Raw genomic sequence first — 25,280 nt, 5'->3', positions numbered from 1 at the left:
AATCCTTATTTACATAAGAAAGTAGCTCAAGCGAAGTAGACGCTCTTGCTCCTTAGAATCACATCCCAAAATTTCAGCTTCCCGTGTAATTTTTTTACGGAGGCAGCAGCTCAGTTTCTACATAGCATGACAGACCAGCCGAGCAGGGTCTCCGTGCGTGCATGTCGGGTGGGGACAGGAGAACCTCCGGCTCTGGTGAAGCTGTTCACACACGCGGGCCGCGGAGAAGGAAGGGGGCAAAGCCAGCGAGAAGCGGCGAAGACAACTCCCATCGCTACGTTTGGGGTTCACGGCCGCCCGCCCCTCCCCTCCCCTCCCCTCCCCCCGTCGCAGCTTTGGAGGAGCAGTTTTAACCGCCAGTCTCGCGCGACGAAGAAGAACCCACTCCCTTCCACCCGCTCAAGGCGCGCGCGAGACCCGAGCCTCCTGTCCCCCCCCCCCGCCCCTCCCCGGCGCGGCATCGCCGGTTTCTGGTGCTGAGGCGAGACTGAGCCGCCACCTCCACACAAACCGCGCGAGGAAGGGCTCTCGCTTTCGGTCCCCTCACATTCCCCTTCCGCGCCTGCGCGTTAAGCTAGGCGAGTCGGGAGTACAGTACAGCAGAACACACCCGAGGCCGGGCGCCACCCTGTTTGGAAGGAGAGGGTGACTGGCCGGCGAGAGTGGGGAACTTCCCGGAGGTTGGCGGGGTTTGGTGGTTGTTTTTTTTCCCCCTTTCTTCCCCCCCCTCCCCACCCCCGTCAGGCGACATTTAGAACTGGCTGAAAGGGGAGCGAGCGAGTCCTCCCGCTTTCGAAGATGGTCTTCGAATCGGTGGTGGTGGACGTTCTGAACCGGTTCCTGGGCGATTATGTGGTGAACCTGGATAGTTCCCAGCTCCAGCTGGGCATATGGGGAGGTAAGCCAGAGGCCAAGCTGGCCCCGGCCGGATTGGAGCCGAGCTCGGCCTCATCCGGCAGCCAGCCCCCCTTATCTCGGAGAGCCCCTTTTCCCTTCAGGAGGCGGTGGCCGGGCTCCTCCCCTTCGCAGGGCACGGCGGCTAGCCTCCCGGAGCGCCCGCTCGCCCGCGTGTTCGGTGTCGCTGAGGGAAGGCGAGCGCGGTCCCTGCCCGAGAGACGACGAACCGGGACTAACTCTCGGTTCTTCCTCGCTTGAATTGCTTACAGTTGTTTTCCTCCCAGCACGGGCGGGCCTTCTTGTCACGTGTCATGCCTTGACTTCTCCCGTGTTTGCTCTTTTTTTGGAAGTGAAATCTCCTTCCAAGGGGAGACCGTAGGAAGAGAGAAGTTAAGGCCTCTTCCCAGGGTGCTCGAGAATAAAGAGGCGGTTGTCTTGAACGAGGTGTAAAAACAGTGGGGTTCCCCCCCCCATACTGTGCTCCTTGTTCTGTTTAAGGTGATTTTTTTTTTTTGGGGTGGGTGTGGGAACTAATACTACATGAATTTAATATTCTGGCCTTTGGTTAAGCATACGCTGCTTGGCTGATATGCGTTAGTATGTTCATTTATTTCATAATTTTAGAAGGTGCCTGATTCCCGAATGATACTTGTAATTTACATAATTAAAGAAAACAAAAAGATACAACTATGTGCAACAGGAGTAAATACTGTTTACTAGGGCCTGGTGGCTCAGCAGACCGATAGCATTGTGATTAACACCAGCTGTCTGCAATTACTGAAAGTTCGAATCTCACCAGGCTCAAGGTTGACTCAGCCTTCCATCCTTTCTAAGGTATGTAAATTGAGGACCCAGTTTGTGGGGGCAATAAGCTGACTTTGTATAAATATACAAACGTATGAAGGCTATTGCTTGACGCATTGTAAGCCACCCTGAGTCTCTGGAGAAGGGCAGCATATAAATCAATTTTTTTTTAAAAAAAAAATACACATTCCCTTGTAGAAAGTCAACAGATAATCAAACTCTAGTCCTGGGAGTAGACCAGTAGCGGGTTGCCCCCAATTCGGACCAGTTCTATAGAACCAGTAGTAAAACAGGTGGGAGGCTCCACCCACGGACCCCAAAGTCATCAGAATGCTTCTGTGCATGCACAGAAGATCGCACGCGTGAGTGAAGCAAGCGCACACGTGCGGCCCTGTTGCGAACCGGTAGTAAAGTAGGTAGAACCCACCCCTGGAGTAGACCATGTTTTCAAAGACTTGTAGTCCCAAAGGTGCTTTTTCAAGAGGCTGAAGAACTGAAGAAGCTTCTTGGATGAGAAGCAAAACCTCTTCAAAAAAAAGAAAACAACAACAGAAAGTCCAGTTGCCTCTTGAAAAAGCACCTTTGGGACAACTACAACCTGGATGATTGAGAATCTCTAGACAAAGACTGGTAGGTCCTTGTAGAATGGGAGCCTATGGATTGCTTTCCAGATTTTAAGCAATGGGACAGAAAAATCTTGCATTTCAATCATTTATTTGATTGTCATTCAAGAATAATGATAAAAATCACTTTTATTTATGTGTTATACCTAATACAGACAATAGTCCTCAGCTTGCAGCAGTTTTGTTGTAACTGTTCAAAGTTACAGCGGCACTGAAAGATGCGACATGTAATCATTTTTCATAGTTGCAACTTTTGTAGCATCACCATGATCATGTGATCAAAGTTCAGATGCTTGGCAACTAGTTCGTATTTGTGATCTTTGCTGTGTCCCAGGGGCATTGTGATCACCTTTTGCAACCTGCTGACAAGCAAAGTCAATGGGGAAGCCAGATTCACTTAACAACCAGGTTACTAACTTATTAACTGCAGTGATTCACTGAACAACTGTGGCAAGAAAAATCGTAAAGTGGGGCAAAGCTGACTTAAATGTCTCACTTAACAACAGGAATTTTGGGCTCAGCTGTGGTTGTAAGTTGAGGACTACCTGTATCTCCCTGCAGTTTGAGTTGTTTTCAATCACAATTCTTTAATTGAACTCCCAATTTGTTACTGAGGTAGTAATTCAAGCCAGATGTAGTTTTGGCAAGGTGCTTTAAGAAATCGAATACGTACCACGTGGAATATATAGGTATAATTCTCTGAACATAATAGTTAGCCATTTTAGGATATGAATACCTTGGAATTGGTGAATTGTTTGCATTGATCAGCATATTTGGCCTTTGGTTAATAATCCATAGATGAGTGAAATATTTTCTGATGCTAGAAATTTATCAAATTTCTCTTTTTTTTTATCCAAAATAATTACAGAGGGAATAGGAAATACATGCTATGACTAGATAATCCAAGTTATTGGAGATCACGTTTAAATATTTCCATTTCTGGAAATGTTCCTTAGAAAACTAGTGTTTGATTTAACTGCACTTTAAATGAATATATTTTTGATACAATACATATAGTGAGCAGACTAATTTAAGGATGACATGAGTGCTTTTGAAGTAATTTTATTTGCTAATGCTATAGATGTGTGATATGTGTTTTAAAATGTACCCTGTGAAATCTTAATAGAGTAGATAAGCAAATTTTCTCATTTAATATATTACATGATTTATTTTTCTCATTTGGCTTTCTTAAATTTCTCACAATAATTTCTAAATCAATAAGTACAAGTTTGAAAATAATCAAATTCTATAGCTCCACAGGTATGAATTATTATTGGCCCATTTAATATGTCAAGCAAAAACAAAATATTCACTTTGTGACTTGTAATTTAGCTGAAATCCTAAACGGTGATTATAGCAAATATTTGTTAAAAGCTGGAAAATCAAAATAACTTAGACAGTTTTCACATTCTCACATAAGAATGTTTCTTAAAAGACTTATATCCTGGTAGGTAGTTGAAGTAGAAGGCTTCCAAGATGTCTTCCAACCCTATTCTACATTTTTTTAATATGTTAGGTTTATTTTCCTTTTTATGCTAAATAAATACTGTTAGTAAAATAAAAGTTTTACAGAGCAATTTCCAGTGTCTTCCTGAGTGGGCCATGTGAACCAAATTGAGGTCATTTGGGAGTTTTCTACTCTGAGAACCTATTCTGCCCTGCATTCGTCCTTTTGGCAGCCTCGTATTAAATTACAAGTAGTCCTCAAATTACAACCACAGTTGATCCCAAAACTTCTTGCTAAGTAATACTTAAGTGAGTTTTGCCCCATTTTACCACTTTTCTTGATACAGTTGCTAAGTGAATCACTACAGTTGTTAAGTTAGTAATAAGGTTAAGTGAATCTAGCTTCCCCATTGATTTTGCTTGTCAAAAGGTTACAAAAGGTGATCACATGACCCCGGACATTGCAATCATATATATGAGTCAGTTGCCAAGCATCTGAATTTTGATCATGTGATCATGGGGATGCTACAATTGTAAGTGTGAAAAATGGTCATAAATCATTCTTCAACACTGTTGTAACTTCAAATGGTCACTAGATGAACTGTTGTTAAGTCGAGGACTACTTGTATTGGAAAATATTATTTTTCAGGTTGCTTGAGAGGAAGAGGGGAATTTAAATTTGCTGCAGGGAACATAGTGAAATATTCTGTAGCTCTTGGAATGCTGTGTAAGGCCATAATATTTATGCATATTATATCTTTAAAAAACAACTTGCTTTTTTTCTTTGTTTGTTATAGACAACTTATTTAGCTCCTGATATTAAATAGTGATTTTAGAATATATGAAATGCATCTTCTACTTGTTTTTAGATAGTGTATATATTTTTTGCAAACTAATATTATCTTAATAAATACTTAAAAGAGCATCATAGTTGAACAGAGCCCAGGGAGCAAACTACCATTTCTGTTATAAATAGAATTGGAAGTAAGAGAATAGAAAAAAGAGAATACTAGAAAAGCATATCTAATACTAATGATGTTGTTTGTGGTCAGGGATATATTGTACTGTACTGGTGCTTAAATTTAGAGTGGTTAAAATACCAGTAAGGAAATCCATGCAACTATAAATACAACAGCATTACATATTAATCATTGGTTAGGGAATTAGCTCAAATGATACAGCACTTATCTTTGAGTTTGAAAGGTAGTAGTAGTTTTGCCTCTGTTTTCTAACAGACTTTTTACCACTTCCTTCTGTGTATGTGTGGCTTCCCCACACATAGTGAAACTCAGTGATAGAATCTATACTTTTATTCATAAAGTCCTACATTCTAAACCTGACATTTTCAGGTAAATGCTTAGTTTAGTAAGTGCAACAATTGGTTCAAGATGTAGCTCAGAAACGAAGAGTTGGCCCCATCCCAAGTGACTGGTCACTGTGCCCCTTCACTACAATAATTTTCATGCAATATGTGGCACCAACAACTGTCTTTTCTTTCCCTGCAGTTGTCTCACTAGTGGAGGATACCCAAAATAAGAGATTTGTTCCACCACTATGTTCGTTTTTCATCTGTCAACATTGATTATTTATAGTATGGAGGAACAAAATGCCCAGTATAAGAAGAAAAAAGTCTGTTTAGTGGGGAAGGATAAGAAAGAAGTTGTGGTGGTTTGTCTTCTGGAGAGAAGGGGGACCTCCAGAAGTGGGATTGGGACGGAAATATTGCCAATGGAAAGTAATCTTACTTTACAGCTTCAGAGGAGACATTATTACAGTATCTGCTCTGGATTTCCATTTGTTAAAAAGGGGACCTTGGTCTGTCACGGGAAGGACTAGGATGCTGGACTCAATAAATTCTGGTTACATTTCAGTTAGATTACAGATTTTTACTTCTACTGAGTTGCCTGAAAATAACATAGTTCATTGCTATAAATTTCAGCAATGTAACTTGATTATGCAATAGAATTTTGCATCATATGTTTTCATTATCTCTGTATTTTAATACTTGCCCACACTTATTTGAACTTTTTCATCACCTAATATTAGATGAGGTCATATTTTCTGGATTATCATTGTGGTTGATAAGTATGGTTGATATAACTGAATGTTCTACTGATGTTTCATTGTTGGGAAATGCTTATTTTTTTCTCAAGAATTTTACTTGGTCTTGTTCATGTGGAGGATCTTTCAAGAGGATCTTATAGCTCTTTCTGTGAATGTCTTATTGATTTTCTTATTGCACTCCTTAACTAATTATTCCATTGTTCATGTTTTCCATCATCTTTGTTGTAGGTGGTTTTCATGTGAGAGAAAGTAGCCAACAAAGCAGTTTCATATATTATGAAGATGCAATATAAATAGCACATAATATTATACTAAGTGGATCAGAAAAAAATGTTAAACTTTAGTGAAAACTAAATTATGATCATGATTCAGTTAGTAAATGACAAAAAGCACACTAGTCTTTCTGGTATGTATTGCTGCTCTTGCTCTTGCCAGAGCACTAAGTGCTCATTGCACTGTCTAAAATTATTCTCCAGGTTATTTTATGTGAAGATCAACACTTTTGTATTAATTTTTCTTTCTTATAATCCACTTATAACTATATAGATAAGAGAACTGTATAATTTCTACTTCCTGGACTTATTACAAATGTGACATCAACCAAGGTGACTTTTCCTGGCATCTGTGAATGCAACATGAAACCAGTTTAACAGCTAGCTGAAGCTAATTTAAGTCTGCACTTCATCCTAAAACTTAAGAGTTACAGAAGTTGTGATTTTAATACTGTGCCAACTCCTGTGGTCCAGCTAGATAAAGAATTCATTCTCTGACTTTTAGTTGACTTTATTAAAGGCATTACTGTTTACAGGCTCTGGATATTTTTTCAGGGAGTGCTTTTTATGTGTGCCTGTGTGATTATCCAGAAGTAGATAGCGAATGATTTTACATGGGCAATTTTCTTTTCAAAGGTGCAGTTCATTGCCTGAGAACTGCACCCGACCCTTGGAAGGTGCCAGTATAGTGTTCCGTGGAACCTGCAGCTCCACTCATCTGCCCATCAGTCAACTGCTCAGAAAACTGTATGAGATGACCTTTCATTAGAAGGGAAGCAAAAGGCCATCATCCTACTGAAAATTGTTGTGGCTAGCCAATGTAAAACTGATTTTCTTCTTTTTTGCTGGAAGAAAACAAAAAGCTCTTAGATTCTCTTTTCCTCTTGGTGAAGAAACTGAAAATCATTCTGTTTTGGAGCATGTGGGTGGCAGTTTATATTAAAAATACAGTTTATATAAAATACATATAAATGTGTGCACATATAATATATGGGTAGATGGTTGTGTGTGCTTATATATCTGTGACTATGCTGAGATTGTGAGTACAAACAGATTTAGGTGTACTCCTACAGATGCTGAAGAACATGACTTTTTTTTGCTAAAATTTGTTAGCAGTTTATAAAAATTGCTAGATGTTCTTGACATACTGTTGAAATTTTTTTGTTATTTTCTTGTCATGGTATCATTGTTCAGTAGTAAAAGGCTGAAAAGGACAATGGAAAAGTCATTGGACCAAATCTGAATGCTCTGGATCCTATGTGTAACTATTGAAGAAGATGCTAGTAATAGATGTACTTATAGAATACTTGCATTATGAAGGATAAAAATCCATGGGATGTACTTTTAAGTGACAATATTTTTTAGCATGCTTTGCAGAATTGTTAATTTAGAAAGCATTTTTAAACAAAATATGTTCTTAACTGTTAATTTTTAAAGAAAGGAAATATCTTTTAAAAATAATGGAGATTGAATTTACAGTCCCTCTGGTGTTATATCTTGGTAAATAGCAATACCATGGCAAAAAGAAAAAAAAAGTTTATATGTACTGTAGCCCAGTGATGGATGAGGAGTTTTAATTCTCAATTCAAAGAAATCCTGTAAGGCGTCATTCTTCTCTGCAGTGTTCTCCCCAAGATTATCATGCAATTACACATACCAGTACCTTCTTGGTGCATATTGCTATAGTGTATTTCACATATACATACTAGTATAATAATATTCCTGGAACTCTTGTGTAATGTGTAGTTTGGTTTGAGCAAGTTGGCAACGTAAATGTGTTTGCTGAAATTGCAGCAGTTTAATTGAATCTGCAAACTTTGCAGCTGATTACAAAGCATCTTCTAGTTTATATACTGGAGTTGAAGTCTTGATGTAAGATTTGATCTCTTTCCCTTTTCTTCCTTTTTACTAGCTTGTGAGGCTGGCTTTTTTTCAAGTTAGGAAATTTTGACCATGAGGAATGCCAAAGGGTTGTGTGCTGATTCATAAATATGACAACATAAATTTTCGATCTTTGTCTGAAGTACTGCGTTTTTTTTACTTTGCTAGGTCTCTATTAAAATTGTTAGAATTCTATTAAGAGGTATTTCTGACTATTGAAAATGTTGTAAATCAAGTTTGTTGTTTTCTGATTATGATTTTTTTTTCAAATTTCTTAATAGGAGCTGTAGCACTTAAAAATCTTGTAATAAAAGAAAATGCATTGGTAAGTACTAAAGTGCCTTTTGCATCATAATCCTTCATAAATACATGTTTTTATGCTGTTTTAGGAATTAATAAAAAACATTTGTGTACATTCTGGGCTCTATGCTGTTTAAAATGTTTTCGTCCTTGAAATGTAATTAAAACATTTATCTTTACAGTATCAATTTGATGTCCCATTTAAAGTTAAAGCAGGTCATATTGGTAAGTAGAATTCCCAAGCTTTTTACAATAATTAATTTAAAGAAATGGGATTTTTATTACTTAGAAATGCATTGGTTCATCATGCAGCTATTATCTATCAATAAAAAGTTAAGAATTCTTGATAGTTTTTGATATTCATGTGCAGTTGTATATGGATTTTATAAAAGCCTATATGTTTAACCTTTTATCATTCAATGGATATTATATTGTAGTTCCTTAATTAAGATATTTAGTGAATAGTATTTATTAGGTAAAAATATGTTGTCTACTATGGTTCACTATTTTGGTTAATTAGCAGATTATTAATGGTATTGAATACATAAAAATATCTCCTTGTATTCTTGGTCGATCTAATCTGACTTTCTTATATACAGATAGTCCTTGATTTACGACCACAACTGAACCCAGAATTTCTGTTGCTAAGTGAGACATTTGTTAAGTGAGCTTTGCCCCATTTTAGAACCTTTCTTGCCACAATTGTTAAGTGAATCACTGCAGTTGTTAATTTAATAATAGCAATAGCACTTAGACTTACATATCATTTTACAGTGCTTTAACAAATAACATGGTTATTAAGTGAATCTGGCTTCCCAATTGACTTTGCTTATCAGAATGTCGCAAAAGGGGATCACTGCAACCATCATAAATATGAGTCAGATGCCAAGAATGTGAATTTTGATCACATGACCACAGGGATGCTACAACTGTCATAAGTGTGAAAAAAGGTCATATGTCATTTTTTTCAGTGCCTTCGTAATTTTGAACAGTCACTAAATGAACTGTTGTAAATCAAGGACTACTGTATTTTATGTATCTATTTTTTTAAATTGAATTTAGATTCAAATATTGAGGGTGTGTTTTTTCTTGCTTTCAATAAGTTAGTAGTCATTATAGGAGCTGGTTGTTCTGTAAAGCCCTACATGGCATAGGACTTCATTACTTGAGGGACACCCATTTCCAGTATTTCCAGTATTATCTATCCAGCCAATTTTGGGCATTTTGGATTCCTTCAATTAAACAGTACCATCTGTTGGGTCTCTGGAAGTGTGCCTGCTCTATGGAATGAAGTGCCCTCTGAGATTTGATTGACTCCTATCTTGCTGGTGTTTCTAATGGCTTTGAAAGCCCATCTCTTTGCCAAGTCTTGGACAAGCATGATTGAAGCCCCATTTTTGGTTGTGTGGATTTGTTTTTTGCTCCTACCAGTTTGCATTCTTTTATTATTATTTATTACTCTATTGCTTATTCCTTTTACGGTTGTTAGATGTGAACCTCCAAAATAATTTAAAACTGGACAGTGTACAAACTTAACAAATAATAATATATGGAAAAAAACTTCACTGATCTCCTCCCCCCTCCCAAATTGTAAGCAAATTACTGCAAGCATCGGTACAGTAGTCCCATATTGTGCTTTTATACATATATGGAAAAATAAACTTCAGGTTTATATTCAAATTCTATGGTTTTAGAAACATTTAGTGGTAATGGGAGAATGATAAATCATCACAAGTACATTGTAGCTTGAACATTCAGCTGGATTGTTCTGGAAATGCCATGGTCCAGCTGACTCAAAAGGTGGAAAGTATTGTATATTTTATATTTCAGCTGAGAAATTCCAAAAGGGGTTTAGTGGGAAAAGTAGGGCAAGTCTGGTGTACATTACTCCCATTTTCCCATCTTCCCATTATTTGTTTTCCCTTCGTTACACACACCTAATGCTGCATAAACCTGCCAGCAAACCTGCCTGTTCCTCCCATTAATCTTCTTGCATTTTCCTTTGCTTACCTCCATTCAGTGGCTATCCTACTCTACTGAATCATATTATAATCCCCTTTTCTTCCCTTCCACATCTTGGAACAGTTACTGCATTAAATGGCCTAAATGTTCTAGGTTTGTCTCCAGATGAAACATTAAGGGTCTGTGTCTCGATGAAATATACCACCACTCAGAATTAATGTGTTTTGTGCATGAGGTGATCAGTGCATAGCATCTTTTCCCCATCCCTAAAATGTGTTTTTCTTTTACGTAATATTTGCACAATTTTTAAAAATATATGCATGATATGTTTTAAATTACGAGGAATATAAATTCCAATTTATATTAAATTCCAAGCAAAAAAGATGAGGAGTAACCACCTAGCTTGACCCAGATTAATAGAATTATCGGTATAATTTACAACTAATCCTTAAGGTTAAATATGAGACTTGGAAATATTTTGAAGTAGAAAATGTTAATAATATTAAATGTTTTTAAAAGTTGTAATTAAAAATATGGTTGAATTTTTTTAAAAAATGACTATTTCTTTGTTATTTTAGGTCAGCTAAATTTGCAAATACCATGGAAAAATCTTTATACTCAGCCAGTTGAAGCTGTTTTAGATGAAGTTTACCTGCTTATAGTACCTACAGCTAGTAAGTTTATTAAGAAATGGAACTGAACTTTGTAAAATAAATATATAAAATAATATTTAGCCATTACAATTTTTGCCTCTATATTTTTAATCATGCAATAGTTTGAGTACCCATAAATAGTCTGATTTACATATTCAACGTTAATAACTGAGAGTCAAACCTCCTTTTCAAGTTAAATATATATTTGTAAAAAAAATAGTTGGTTTTTGGTGTTTATCATTGTTTAAAATCTGAGATTATTTGTGGTTGGCAAGAAAGAAGCACTTAGTATTGTTATTTGTTGATTTAATTAATATCCTAAATGTGTCTAGTGGACAATTTCTGGGTAAGCAAACATATCTAATCATTTGAATCTGTTCATACTTCCGTCCAGAATAAAATGGGTCCTAAGCTGTTTAGAGCTGGATAGTTGGTCTCCCTAAATTGAGTCTAGTAGCTCACAGGCTAAGGATTGAGCTCCAATGGTTTTATTTAGCTACCTTACTCAAGATTTTAACAGCTATTTTCTCAGTAGCCTGCAGCTTCTGAACCTCCTTCAGTGATAATCTTTCACTAAAGCCCAGCTACAAGAATGTTAGTGACTATAGTTCAATGGAAATAGATTTTTATTCATTAAAAGATTATATCTGAAACATCAATTGAAGTTGAACATAGCTGATTCTTGCCAATAAAGCCCCCCCATGCATCTAACAACATCTTTGAATAAAAGAAAACTCCCAAATGATACCCCTGTTCTTTCCGAAAGACTGTATTCTGATTCAGAACAGGTAATCAAGCTTAGAATTTTTATAAGAATGCTAGAATACTTTAAAGAACATTGTCCTTAATTCTTCACCAAAATTTCCTAGATAAATTGATGCTACAAAAAAGAGGTTTCTTTGTAAATCAATAAAGTAAAACAATGAGAAGTAGGCATAAATAGTTATGCAATAAAGGCATAATCCAGTTTACAAATCAATGAATGAATGACAAAATAGCTCAACCTAAATTCAAACTTTCAGGTTTTGGTGAAATTTTTAAAGATAGTTTGTCATGTACTGAATATTCGATAATATATTTTGCATTCTTCACAACATATTGAAAATGCCTGCTTGCCTCTCATAGCTCTTACATTCTGAACATAGGACGTTCTGCAAATGTCCTGTGATTCTTGGCTATTGAACCTTATGTGCACATATGCATACGTACATTGTTAGCTGTTTAAGGTACTCCAGACAACCACAACTATAAGTACTAACTCCATCTTCATTATAAAGTTACATTAACAGCCTTTTTTAAAGACTAAAAGTATTTCTCCTTTTACTCTCTGGAAAACTATGGAGGGTTCTTTCTGAAATGCTGCCTCTGCCCTTTTCCTTCTGTGAGTTGAGAAATATTTTACGTGCAAATTGTCTAGCCTACAGCTCTTTATCCATCTCCAAAGATCATCTCATTCCTACATACCATTATACACACACACCCATTATACAGAGGAAAACTATTTTAGTGCATTGTTTTATTCTTGAAGGAAGATGACTTATTGCTTACTGCCAGAATGTGTACAAAGAATAGGTACTAAATATTTTTCATACAGAATGTAAGTACAGTCAAATAGGACTTAATTTTGTATTTGTGCGATTTCAAATGTTGATTTAATCTAGTTGTGTTTAATTATTAAAGTAATCCATTCTGTTAGGTATTAAATATGATGCTGAAAAAGAAGAAAAGCAACATCTGGAAGCAAAGCAAAAGGAATTGCAAAGAATTGAAGATGCGAAACAAAAGATTGCTGACAAAGGTAAGAAAAGACGCAATAGTCATTCAATTTTAATTCCAACTCCAACTGAATGACTCACAAAATAAAGCATATCAAAAGCAAATCAATATGAAGGCAGTAAAATTAAAAAGAATTACAAAATACAGGTAGTCCTTGAGATATGATCAGTCGCTTAATAGCCATTTGAAGTTATGACAGACCCCCTCCCTCCCCCAGCTACATATAATCTTGTTTCAAAGTTATGGTGGCTGCAGCACCCACCATGTCCTTTTCCCTTACAACCAACCGCAGTGATACTATAGTGCCCCCCATCTCTCCCCTCATCCTACTGGGATCCTGCAGTGCTTGGGCCTGCTCTCCATGCCAGGACCATTTTCAGTACTCCAACAATTTTTTGTGGAAATGGTGTCTGCTTTTGGAGTTTTCTGCCCAGATCAGCTGGTCTTTGGGAGACTGCAGATTTCTCCTGGATCTTGCTGGGCTTTGGAAAAGCCAGCTGCCTGCATGCAAGGGTGGCAGTTTCAGGAGAGGTGTCCCAAAAGAGGCTTTCCCCCTTTTCCTTGCTTAAGCCTTCCCTCCCGCCAAAACCTAATTTCTTCAATAAAGAAAACAGAAAAAAAAGTTGGGAGCGACAGACTTGTTGATCTTTCTTCCCACTCCTCCACCAATTAGGTGCTGAAGCTAAATTCTCCGCCTCTGTCTTCTAATGTTGATCCCCTTTCTCACCTCATTTGCTAAATTTACCGAATGCCTGGAAAGAAGGTGACAAGAATCCGTAAATTACTTATCTTGATGAGTGACTGCCAGACTGAAGAGTAGAGGAAAGGAAGGAAGGGAGCAAAGAAAATCTTTCTGAAGCTTGCATTGAGGAGCTGAAGAAAAAGTTCCACTCAAAAGAAAAAGTGACTAGGTCTCTCCCATTTTGCCCTTTGTTGCTCATTGTTCCCTCTCTCTTTTCTCTTTTTTATTTCACCACTATTTAGCCCACTGTTTAATCCAATATTGTCATTCTGTATATAAAAGTTCTGGATTCTTCTCTTCTGTCCTATGTTTTCTCCTCCTCTTTTTTGTGTTTTTTCACTGTAAATCCCAGTGTAATCATTTAAATCCTCTATATCCTTTATATCCTCCCTATTACTTTCATTGTTAATCCCAATGTAATCTTTAAAAACCTATTTTTTATTATTACTATTCACATATTCAAATACATTTTCACATTTGATCTCATTTTCTTTGTCGTCTTTATCTTCAGACTCTGTGTATCGTTTCATCCTCTTTGTTTCCTCATCAGCTTGCACATATTCTTTTTCATTTTTATGTCTTCAAATTTTGATTCTCCATGTATCATTGTAGTTATTTCTCTTATTTTCATTTTCCATGACAGATACATCGCTTTAATCATTTCTCTAATTTCCTGTGCCATTTTATTCCTTTTAAGTCAATATTGTTCCAATTTTAAAAGTTCAGTAGTGTTCCTTTTTTTCCCCCAAAGTCAAGCCACTTGCAAACAAAGGGATCCTCCCCAAAAGTTCTCACAATTATTATCTGTAAAGTTCATGATTTTCCAAAACACAGACCAAGTTACAATGTTCCTTTTTACTCTTGATGGTGTCTCTCTTGCAATCCACAACTTCCAGTTATTTAACAAGTATCCATTTTGTTTCAGTATGTTAACAATCTTAACTAGTTTCTCTTTTTCTTTTTAGCTTTGAGAATACCAAGTCAATTTTGTAGTTCAGTCCAAATTTAAGCAACTCTTTTCCTTTCTTTTTTCTCCTTTTTGCCTTTATTTATACAGCACTTCTAACAAGGTTTGTTTTCCATTTTCTTTTTATTTTTCTTAAAGTTCATGAGAAAGAGGAGAGAAAAAGGATTAATCATTCCTTTCCAATCCTTTAATCAATCTTGAGATAATTTCTTTCATTTTAAAAGTTTCCAAGTTATTTTCTGAATTGTTTTGTTCAAAAGTCAATTTTCTATTTCAGATCCTTTTTTTTTTGTCTGTTTTAAAAATAAACTCCAATGTCCTCTTTTCTTCCCCCCATGCTTATTATCCGCTGTTTTCTTGCTGGGGGTTACAGTTTTTTTAAAAAATTTCCCTCTTTTTATAAGTTGGCAGACACTCACCCAGCTCCAATAACTCCGATCAAATCGCCGCTCCTGCTCCACGCTTAGTCCAGTTGCCCCAGCTTCATGACAGTCGCAATGGCTGCCACCCCCGCCACCAAGTCTTAGAGAGCTACCTCTGACCATCGAGGAACTTGCCTGTTCCACTTGGTCTTCCAAGGTGCCTCTCCTTCACCCCTGTCCCTACAGGATGGTTCCGGTCCGAAGACCCCTTGGCAACAGTTCGTCAGTCTGGGTTTTTGCAAAGCCCATCGGAGCTTGCAAATTCCCCAACTCTCGCTGCAACACTTCTGATTGAAAATCCGGATCAGGATTTTCTTCCCTGGGAAAGAAAAATAAGGAAATAAGGGGAAAGAAAAAGGTAAAAATAAAATTGAAAAGGGAAAAAAGGAGGAGGAAATGGAAGAGAAATTTGAGGTATACATTTAGAACTGAAATGTGAACTGTAGAAACAATAATGATAAAGCATATTATGGTGAAAATGAAATGTATAACAATTGGAATATTATCATTTATACTTTTGAAACCTAAATAATGATGAGTTTTGTTCTTTTTTCTTATTTGAGAAATATGAATAAGTTTAAAATGTAATAACTGAAATACTGTTAATGGTTTATGGTGGTGTGTATTAAAATAATTGAGAAGTTGAAACAATACATAGGGGAAGCAAGTAGAAGACAACAGTCAGAAGACTTTGTAAATTTAATTGAGGAAATTGTAATAGATGAAATAATTTTAATGATACATTGTGATAAAAGAAATGATTAAGATGTGGTTTGGAGGAATTATAGGGAAATTATTTGATGTATGAAAATGGAATTAATTGGAACAGCTATGCTTTGATTTGTTTTTTCTTTTTTCTTTCTTTCTTTAAATGTTTGAATATACAAACAGAAAAGATACTTATAGAAGTAACTGATTATATTAAAATGTTGGACTGTATTACTTAAGAAAATGTAAGTTATAAAATAAATGGGCTCACTATTCTTGTAAGAATTGAACAATTGTAACATCATAAAATTAATTATTTTGATGATGGATTGAGATTTAATATAAAATAGAAGGAAAATTCGAATTTGGTTAAAATTAGAAATGAAAATGAAGGGTAAAATTGGTAAAAAAGAGATGAAATTGAACACTATGGCAAAAAGGAAGTATAGAAATGGTAATCTTAGTTATAAAAATTAAAAAATGTTTAAATTTGTTAACCGGCAAAATACTCTGATCAGCAAAGATATACTGTATGTTTGTGTGTATGTGTAAAAAAATAAAGAAAAACTTTTTTAAAAAGAAAAAAGAAAGAAAAAGAAAAAGTGACTAGGGCAGTACACATGCAGCAAACAGCCATGGCAGAAACTGGGTCCTTGGAAATCTTTTTGCTGCTTGTCTGATTGCCTTTACAGGAGTCCTAAAGAGAGGATGTAAAGAGGGTGAGACAAGCAGCAAAAAGCTTTCCAAAGAAGGTTCTACTTCTCATCTGACTCTCTTCAGGAGCCATCTAGGAATGTTCTAAAGGCAAGCAGCAAGCAGCAAAAGCATTTTGCTTAGTGTTTAAAACAAACTTGCATTTGTTTTAAACACTAAATTGTTTAAAACCAAATTGTTTCTAGGATTCTGAATTCTGTTATTGGCTTGTAATTGTTTTTCATTCTTTTAAGCCAGTGATTCTCAAATATTTTGGTCCCATTCTTAAAAATGATACAGGACCAAAGGAGCTTTGGCTTATGTGCATTATATCTACCAATATTTACTGTATTAGAAATTAAAACTGAGAAATCCATTTAAAACTTTTAGCAGAGTATTATAGTTGAGGCTGCTTTCTTTTGAAATGCAGAATACATTGTGTTTTATTTCATGCTGATTGCTTCTAATACCAAATCCAGATATTCTATATTGAATTCTATATTCAATATAGAATTGCAATTTATTCAAAATATATCAAAATATATTGTGCAGCCATCACTTATATTTGTGGCTATTTATTATTTGCCTATGATTTATATATTTAGCATTTGCTTAAATGTAAGTATTTTATCATAGGATACATGCTGTTGGTTAAATGAAATGTTAAGGTTTGGCTGCCCCTTTGATAAGTCTCTTAAAAGGTATAATTTAGTTTGGTTTCAGTAGACCTTTGACCCACTTAATGAATTATTAAGTGTCTATGGAATCACAAATAATCATAGTTGCAGCCTGCCAATTTAGTTATTGACTATTATTATTTTCTAATGCTGTGGAGCTGAATCATCGTAGACTGAGGTTCTGAATAATTTTGATTCCTTACATCTGCAGGAGACATAGTCACTTCCAGTGTGGCTCCAACTGTAGCCCTTTAATTGCTTCAGTCAGCAACAAACTTTGTCCCTGTTAGATTTCAGTAACAAATGTAATATAGAAGATCTCAGCTCACTTCACTCAGCTGAAGCACCATTTATTGTAAGGATTCCAGTGATCCTTTGTCTTGAGACTTCATTTCTCTTCACCCTTCTCTTTATCCTCTCCCCCCTATTTTAGGCTTGACTGACCAACTTCCATCACACTTTGGTTTCATATAGTATGGCTGCTTGTGTCATCTCAAATGATTACATCAAATGACCTAAGCACCCTTTCTTAGTCTTCCATGTTTAACAAGGCACACATCTGTTGTTGCAAAAAGAGGTGATTGCATCCATCCCTTCAAAGGAGCTCCTATTTAATTTCTACCTACACTATTTCTGGTACCCGTTTCTATGTGAATATATAAATAAAACAATATATGGAATTACCTGTTACAAATTCTGAATATTATTTCTCTGCCTAAATCAAGTGTAGCCTCCATTGCTTAATAATATAAAGTATTCATTCACTTGATTTAGATAAAGCACAAGAAAAGCCAGATACTTTCATAGAGAAGCTAATTACTCAAGTTATAAGAAACCTTCAATTGAAAATTTCCAACATCCATATACGATATGAGGATGATGTAAGTATATGTGCATAGAATATTCAGATGTTGTAAAAATGTGAATGATACTTCAGATGGTTGTATAGATGGATAATCTTTGTTCTATTCACTCATGAAGAAAGTGATAGAGACAGTTGAGTCTGCCGTCTTTATTTGTCTATTGCATCATAATTGAGAAAGTTTCAATGATGGTATAATTGCAAAGTTGCATATTAAATTATTTATTTAAGTACTGGTATAATGCTGGGGAAATTTTGAGCAAATAACGTTTGAATCCTCCCTTCTTTCTCTGGTTTTAGTGGATTGCAGAACTAATGACTATATAAATTCCTACCCTTAGATTTAAAACTAAACACAGTTTTTCTCTGCCTGAAGCCCATAGTAATTGTACAAATGTAGTTCAGATTTGGAAGGTACTCTTTTATGCAGCAGTACGCTAATCTAAAATATGTACACATAAAGAAGTATGTGTAGAATAGAACATTAAGGATACTATGTTGGGAATATTAGGCTGAAACATATAATTAAGATACAAAGTTTAGCAAAGTTTAGCAAAGTTAACCCAAAGTTCATCATAGCAATTCATATTCTGATTTATAAAATCAATACTTCTACATAGAGAAATTTCAAGAAATGTCTTTTTTATTATAAGGCACAGATTTTACATCCTGCATGTTGTATAACTGTATATATCAATATTATATTGTTGCATATTGAAAAATATTTGGTGATTTTTTTTTGGTTTTTTTTTTGCAGATCACAAATAAAGATATTCCATTGTCATTTGGTATCTCACTCGAAAATTTTAGTTTACAGGTATTATCATTGCTCAGGTTTTTAATTAAAACTTGTTTCTATTTTTGAGTGTCTTAATATGTATGTAACCTCTTTAATCTTAATAATTCAGGGATAAATGACAACTTCAAAAGTCTAAAAGACATAGCTTTAAAGCACAATTAGTTTTATTATTTAAATTGAATAAATATTGAATATTAAATAAAATTGTTTGCATTATTTATTTAAAAAAAAAGATCTGAAATTTGGGTGGTCTCCACAGAAAGATTATTTTTATACTTGGGAACTGACTAAGATTCTTTTGTTCAGACTTTACTTCTAAATATGGAACACTGCACAAATCCAGTCAGGTGCTCCTGATGACAGTTGGGCAAAATCTTAATGTTGTTTTATCTCATAAATAGATAAAATAATGTCAGAATAACTTCTATTTCTAATAATTTCTATTTCAGACTTCAGATCAAGATTGGAATCCATGTATTCAAGATGCAACCACTAAATTGTTCTATAAGGTAGAGTTCTAGGTGGAAATCCAGTTGAGTAGAATGTGCTGTGAGAGTCCTTCTGAGTTTGTATTAATGTAAAACACAAGGGAGATTTCATTCTTTGCTGTTTGTTTCACATAATTAATCTCATTTTGAGCACAGTTAAATCACAACTACACTGAATTGTTACATGGCAAGTTTTTTTATGTGCATATGGTAATTTTGACACAGTGAAGGGACTAAAAGTTTGTTTGTTGGAGTTATATCCTGCTTTTTATTCAGGAACTCTAAAGTTGTAAAGTTGATCAATAAATTGAAATTATTACATGGTTTATATGGCTTAGTAAAATGTGATAACAAGTTAATGATTCATAGACCATTGGTACATGAAACTATAGTGATTTCTTTACTTTTCTCATAAACCTAGAAATAAGAGATAAAGTATAGCAACCCCATTTTTTAACTGATCCAAAGATTGTCCATGTTTCAGCTGGTTTTGAATTCAGGAAGTAAAATCAGGTAAACATCAATATCTGAGGAAATGGCTATATGTTTTTTACAATTGTTTTTCAACTGCCACACAAACAAGAACTTTCTTCAGTCTCATAAATAGGAAAGCAAAGATGAAAGGAAGGGAAGGTTGTGAGAAGGCCAAGGGTTTGGTGTGTGCTGAAAGAGCCTGTTCCTTATTGTCTATAACAAAGAAAAACAGACACACAGGCCACATTTTTTTCATTTTTTTCAACACCCTTGCCTCCTTAGTATTTATATGCTATATAATACTATATACTTAATATTTATATACCATACTCAACTATCGCAATTCAAAGGAATTTTTAATGACTTGCATTCTCTTCTTCCAATAATAATTTTTGTTTAAAAAAATCAACGTATTGTTGAATACTTTACTTTTGTTCTCTACTTGTGTTAATTATGAGGACTTTATACCGAAAGTGTATTTAAATCATCTTTGTTTTCATTCATTGTAATGAAATGATTTTGTACTTGCAGTAGGTATGCATTAGGCCCATACATTAGGTTTTATGTTAAAACTTCATAAAATCTATGATAATTGATCACTGAGACAAACCATTTTATTTGCCACAGTGTTTGATACCTTGTTATAATAGCAAAAACAATATAGCCTTGTTTTGCCTTCCAACATCTTGTACGTACTGTTGGAAGCTCTGCCTCCATACTTCTCAGTTACCATAATATATGTTAGAAATATTCTGGTTAATTCATTTAATTCATGCTTAACATTGAATTACTTTGCTAGTTATCCAGCACTTCTGTTCTTCATGAACTACCTAGATGCTTTAAGATAGAATCATATGCAAGTTAATATATGATATTCTTAAACATTTATGCCTACTCTTAGATATTGGTTAATATCTCTAATGATTTAATTATTGTTTCAAAATAACCATAGGGCAATTTTTTCAGTATCATGATCAGTTAAAGTGATAGGTAAATATATGAGTGACAGCACCCATAAGTAAAGATAATTTGCTTTGGGATTAGGATTGAAGAAGGAATAAATATACCTCTTACTTTCAGTAATTATATTTTAATCTATGTATTTTAAGAGTTCTCAGACTTTGCTGTGCTGCAGTAGTCCACTGGGACTTACATAGACAAAATGAAGAGTAGAGTAAATTATGACCACGTTCTACTTTACTTGTGGAAGGCTGGTCACTTTTTAAAGAAAAATCACAGTGACACACCAACCTGCTCATGACAGTCCCAGGAATTCCAAGCCATGGTTTTGAGAACTATTGCTGTAATGGATATAATTATTTAAAACATTTGAAAATGAAATGGGATATCTTGCCACAGCAAACTCGCTGCAGCCAACTTGCTACAGCAAACTCACCATAGGACAATTCAACAAATAAAACTGTTAAATTAATTTCAATGGAACTGTGGCCAATAATAATTAAATAAAGTCAATCCAGAAATACAAGAGTTACAATAATTTTGACTAAAGTGTGGTCACTAATAATAAAAATAACTGAATGAAACAATACAATGTTGTATTGTCCTGTCCACCCCATGTTAAAGCAGATATACTTTTAAGTGTTATTTTAATATTATCTTGCTGGGCTGTTTGAAATTTTGGTCTCCTTTTAGATAAAATAAAGTGATTTATTCATCAGATGAATTGTTGTTTTATTCAAATTTCATTTGTAGAATATTCATTTTTTCCCCCATTTGTATTGCTAGGACATACTAATAGCCATTTTCTGACACATTTTGCCAATATTATTCCTGATGGCCAGAGAATAATTCCATGAATCTTTTAAAACACAACTGTGATTATTTTTAATTCTGTTGCCGCTGTTTTTATTTTTGTTTGTTAATTTCATCATCTATAATACAATATATTTAAAAATAAATACAAGGGACAGGTATCCTTTTTGGCTTTGATTGTCATAGTCCACAACTGAGAACTAATATGTATTACATGTTTTCATCTCAACTTGTCCAGTTCTGCGCCCCCCCCCCCGTATAAGATATTAGACCATGATAACCTTAATATGATATTCAGTAATTCCTATATATATATATATTTCAGTTAGTTCGATTGGACAACTTCTTTGCATACTGGAATGTGAAGTCTGAAATGTATTATCATGGTGACTATAAAGAATCTTTGGTGAGTAGACAAAGCTAATACATCATTTCAAGTATGATCTGTCCAAAACAAATTACAGCTCATTTATATTTTTATACCGTATCCTTTTAAGCTTAAAAAAAAAGATCATTAATGCTGTAGTCTTGTGTTAGTTAACTTTTCAAGAAGCACTACTGATGAGAGAACCAGTTTCGTATGGTGATTAAGATATTAGGCTAGAAAGCAGGAAACTCTGTTCTAATTCTGCCTTAGGCACGAAGGAAGCTGGGTGACCTTGGACCAGGCACTCTCTCTTAACCCTAAGAAGGAGGTAAGGAGAAACCTCTTCTGGAAAACCTTACCAATAAAGTTTCAGGGACTACTCAAGGCAACTGCCAGGAATCAAAAACTGACACAAAGGCATAACAAAAAAGGTTCACTGCACTTTGCAAATTTATGTCTCTTTTTTCTCTTTTCAGCTGATCTTGGGAATAGGTATTATGTATGAAGATTAATATAGGCATTAAATCAAGAGAAAAAATCAGAGATTTGTATGGGAAATATTGTACAGCTGTCTAGCAACAAAATATTCATTTATTAATAATTCAGTTTCATTGTAAAATGGTCCTACAGTAAATGGACCTAAAATAAAACAATGAAATAATATAAAATAAAAGCAGTGTAGAATTATAAGGCTAAATTGAAAATAACTTTCATCAAAATCAAAGTCATTTTAGATTTTAATACCAATTTTGTACTAAGGCTAACCTACTCCAAATTGTACAATAATGTTTGTTACGGATCCTAAATAAAAATACAAGATAAAAAAAATGGAGAAAATTATTTACACTTTAACAGGAAAAAAAATATTTAAATGGTTAAAAATTTGGAATTTAGGTTTGGCGTTTTTGAATTCGTATACAGGTAGTCCTCATTTTATGTCCAGTTGTTCAGCAACTGTTCAAAGTTACAATGTAACTGAAAAAATGAGTTTATGACTGGTCCTCAAAATTCCTGATATCTTACTGCCCTGCAGTAACATGACGAAAATTTACAGCTTTCTCACTGCCACCCAGCCATAGCACCCATTCCCACCCATGACATCCACCCACAGTTACTTATAGCCCACCTGCAGTACCTGCCCATGGCACCCACCCATATAAACTCATCTACATACATATAAGGTCATCTATATACATATTAGCTGACTTTAACTTTTTAAATCCAATTATGAAAAATGTATCATCCATGTATAAGCTGACCTTCACATTTTTATATGCTTAAATTTTCATAATTGTTTTATTTGTAGGTAATCTACAAATTATCCATTTTTGTGGGATTTTGGTTAAAAATTTGAGTGTCAGCCTATTAGTGGATGGCTTATCTGAGAACTTATACCAGAAATACAGGTACTTTAAAAAGTATTATATATACTTATGGATAAACTCATCAGAAAACAAGCCAAAAGCAATTTTGGGGATGTATTTTTGCATCTAAAATTTTCAGTTTATTCATAAGCGTATAAGTACTTTTCTTCAGTTTTCTTGGAAATTTTCAGTCTGTCAACCAAAAACCTTAATAGTAAGTGAAATATTTTAGAATCTTGTCATATCCTGGGACATGCAATTGCAGACAACCCAAGCAGTATATTAAATGCTCATTAATATTATGCCTATTTAACTATCAAGAATGTATATTTTCTGACCAAAAACCACAGTAAATATTTTGAATTGAAGACCTGATGTTACTCGGGATTTATTAATGAATTGCTTCATTAGGATCTATGTTTGGAAAATTAAAGTGGTGTGCTTTATCATAACTTTTAATTCTTCATTAAATAAGGGGTGGTAGTGGAAATGCTTGTTTTCCTCATGATATTTTTTTCAATCAGACCTTACTGAACAGAGATCAGAGGTCAGATTAGTTCTATCTATTTTCTTCTGATTTAGGCAGTCGCCTATTGTGATTTAACATTCTAAGGGTGACTTAATATTTACATTTCACTGAATTATCATAATACATATTCCCACATTTTTAAACTGGGAGCCTCTTCTGCATGATATAGACAGAATGATTGAACCTGTGTAAGATATATCCTTGAGTCTCTGTATTTTAACTTAATGTTGATCAGTATATTGCTTGGGAAAAATACTGTCTTTGGTTCATATTGCATTTTGCATTCTTATTGTGAATAAATTTTCAATTCAATTTTTTTCTCCAAAAAAGAGTCATTTAAAATATGGAATTGCAAGCACTAATGTGATTCCAGAAGGCTATAGTTTTGGTAAGTTTTTAATATTTCCTAACAAACTTGTATGTGGAGTACATTAAGCATAGGTATAGTTTCCTCTTGGAGCTACCTTTTTATTTAGTCTAAAAACTTCATTTAACACAGACAATTGTGGTTAGATTAGTTTTTTAAGGAACTCGGGGATCATATTATGTCTGTCCTAAAATGTTACACTGACTGCTGATTTACTTCTAGATGAAATACAAAGAGATATTTATTACCTTGAAAACTCTATATATTTATAGGTCTAAAGAAAGAAAAACAGGTTTTATTGTAAGATAGTGTTTGGCACTAAAATAAGTATCTAGGACTGAACTTAACATTTTATTGGTACAATTCCACCTTTTTTACATTATCACACTAGATTAAATTACAATATTGATGTGATTTAGTGCTTATAGAGATTATAGTAAAATCTTTATTTTATTCTCCAGAATGCTACATGTGAGCAAACATAGCATAGCCTTGTCCCTATTGGGCAACTGGTTATAAAATGTAGTTTTCACTTTGGTGCCTAAAAAGTGAATCTTGTTTTCATATCCCTCCATAAGGAGCATCCATATAATATTGAAAAAATAATAATTTATTTGCATGACCTATTTGTTTCTTGATTAACTTTATCTAAAATTCTGCTTTTTAGTATTCCGTCCGATTTCAGCTAAAGCTAAGCTCCGTATGAATCCACGATCTGATGTTGACTTTTCTGCACCAAAACTAGATCTGGATGTAAATCTTCAGGATATAACCATTGAACTGAATAAACCACAGGTAACTGCATAAATGATTTAGATTTTTATAGCAACCTTTTTTATTCCTGAATTAAATTCTCATTGTTCTATTTGCATCTTTTTATAAGACTATAGTTTTCATTAATCCTTGAAAGAATTCCCAAATTTACATTTGAGTAGGTTTGTATATCAAGATTATTTAAGTGTCAAAAATGTGCACAGGAAGCAGACAATAGCAAACCACTTCCAAAATATTGCCAAGAAAACTGTAGCCTTGTCACACAACCATAAGGAGTCAATATTAACTCAAATGCACAGTTAATTAATCAATTACAGCGCTATCTAAGGATGGGACTTTTCATACTCCTGAAGTTTTAGCCATATTGTTGGGCATAGACTGGATACTTCCCAACATTATTTACTTTTACACCATTTTCCATATAGCAATGGGGATTTTTAATCATGTATTTGTATCAGTATTGATTTGCGAACAACTTGAAATAAATATATCTGCCAAAGAACAGATTTTTCTTGGAATAATTATTACTTTAACTCAAAATTAAATACTCCATTGTCAGTATAAAATGAAAGCTTTTAACATTAACTATATTCGAC

General features: G+C 34.5%; 1 protein-coding gene across 3 annotated transcripts in view; it reads left to right on the top strand.

The window, feature by feature from the left end:
* Nucleotides 1–314: 314 nt before the first annotated feature.
* The window catches only part of VPS13A (vacuolar protein sorting 13 homolog A), a 116,863-nt gene continuing 91,897 nt past the window's right edge, over nucleotides 315–25,280 (top strand). For all 3 annotated transcript variants that reach the window (XM_034410198.3, XM_034410200.3, XM_034410199.3), the window contains exons 1-11: nucleotides 315–898; nucleotides 8,269–8,312; nucleotides 8,470–8,512; nucleotides 10,828–10,923; nucleotides 12,599–12,700; nucleotides 17,662–17,768; nucleotides 18,507–18,566; nucleotides 18,998–19,057; nucleotides 21,609–21,689; nucleotides 23,874–23,931; nucleotides 24,578–24,705. In XM_034410198.3, coding sequence (XP_034266089.1) covers nucleotides 799–898; nucleotides 8,269–8,312; nucleotides 8,470–8,512; nucleotides 10,828–10,923; nucleotides 12,599–12,700; nucleotides 17,662–17,768; nucleotides 18,507–18,566; nucleotides 18,998–19,057; nucleotides 21,609–21,689; nucleotides 23,874–23,931; nucleotides 24,578–24,705 — 879 coding nt within the window. In that variant the 5' untranslated portion in view covers nucleotides 315–798. The remainder of the gene's footprint in view (nucleotides 899–8,268; nucleotides 8,313–8,469; nucleotides 8,513–10,827; nucleotides 10,924–12,598; nucleotides 12,701–17,661; nucleotides 17,769–18,506; nucleotides 18,567–18,997; nucleotides 19,058–21,608; nucleotides 21,690–23,873; nucleotides 23,932–24,577; nucleotides 24,706–25,280) is intronic.

The sequence above is a fragment of the Pantherophis guttatus genome, chromosome 2 (assembly GCF_059756535.1).
Source record: "Pantherophis guttatus breed Tessera chromosome 2, ASM5975653v1, whole genome shotgun sequence".
NCBI classification, from domain to species: domain Eukaryota; kingdom Metazoa; phylum Chordata; class Lepidosauria; order Squamata; family Colubridae; genus Pantherophis; species Pantherophis guttatus.
Note: the sequence above shows the minus strand (reverse complement) of the source record. Positions and strands in the feature narration are given on the sequence as shown.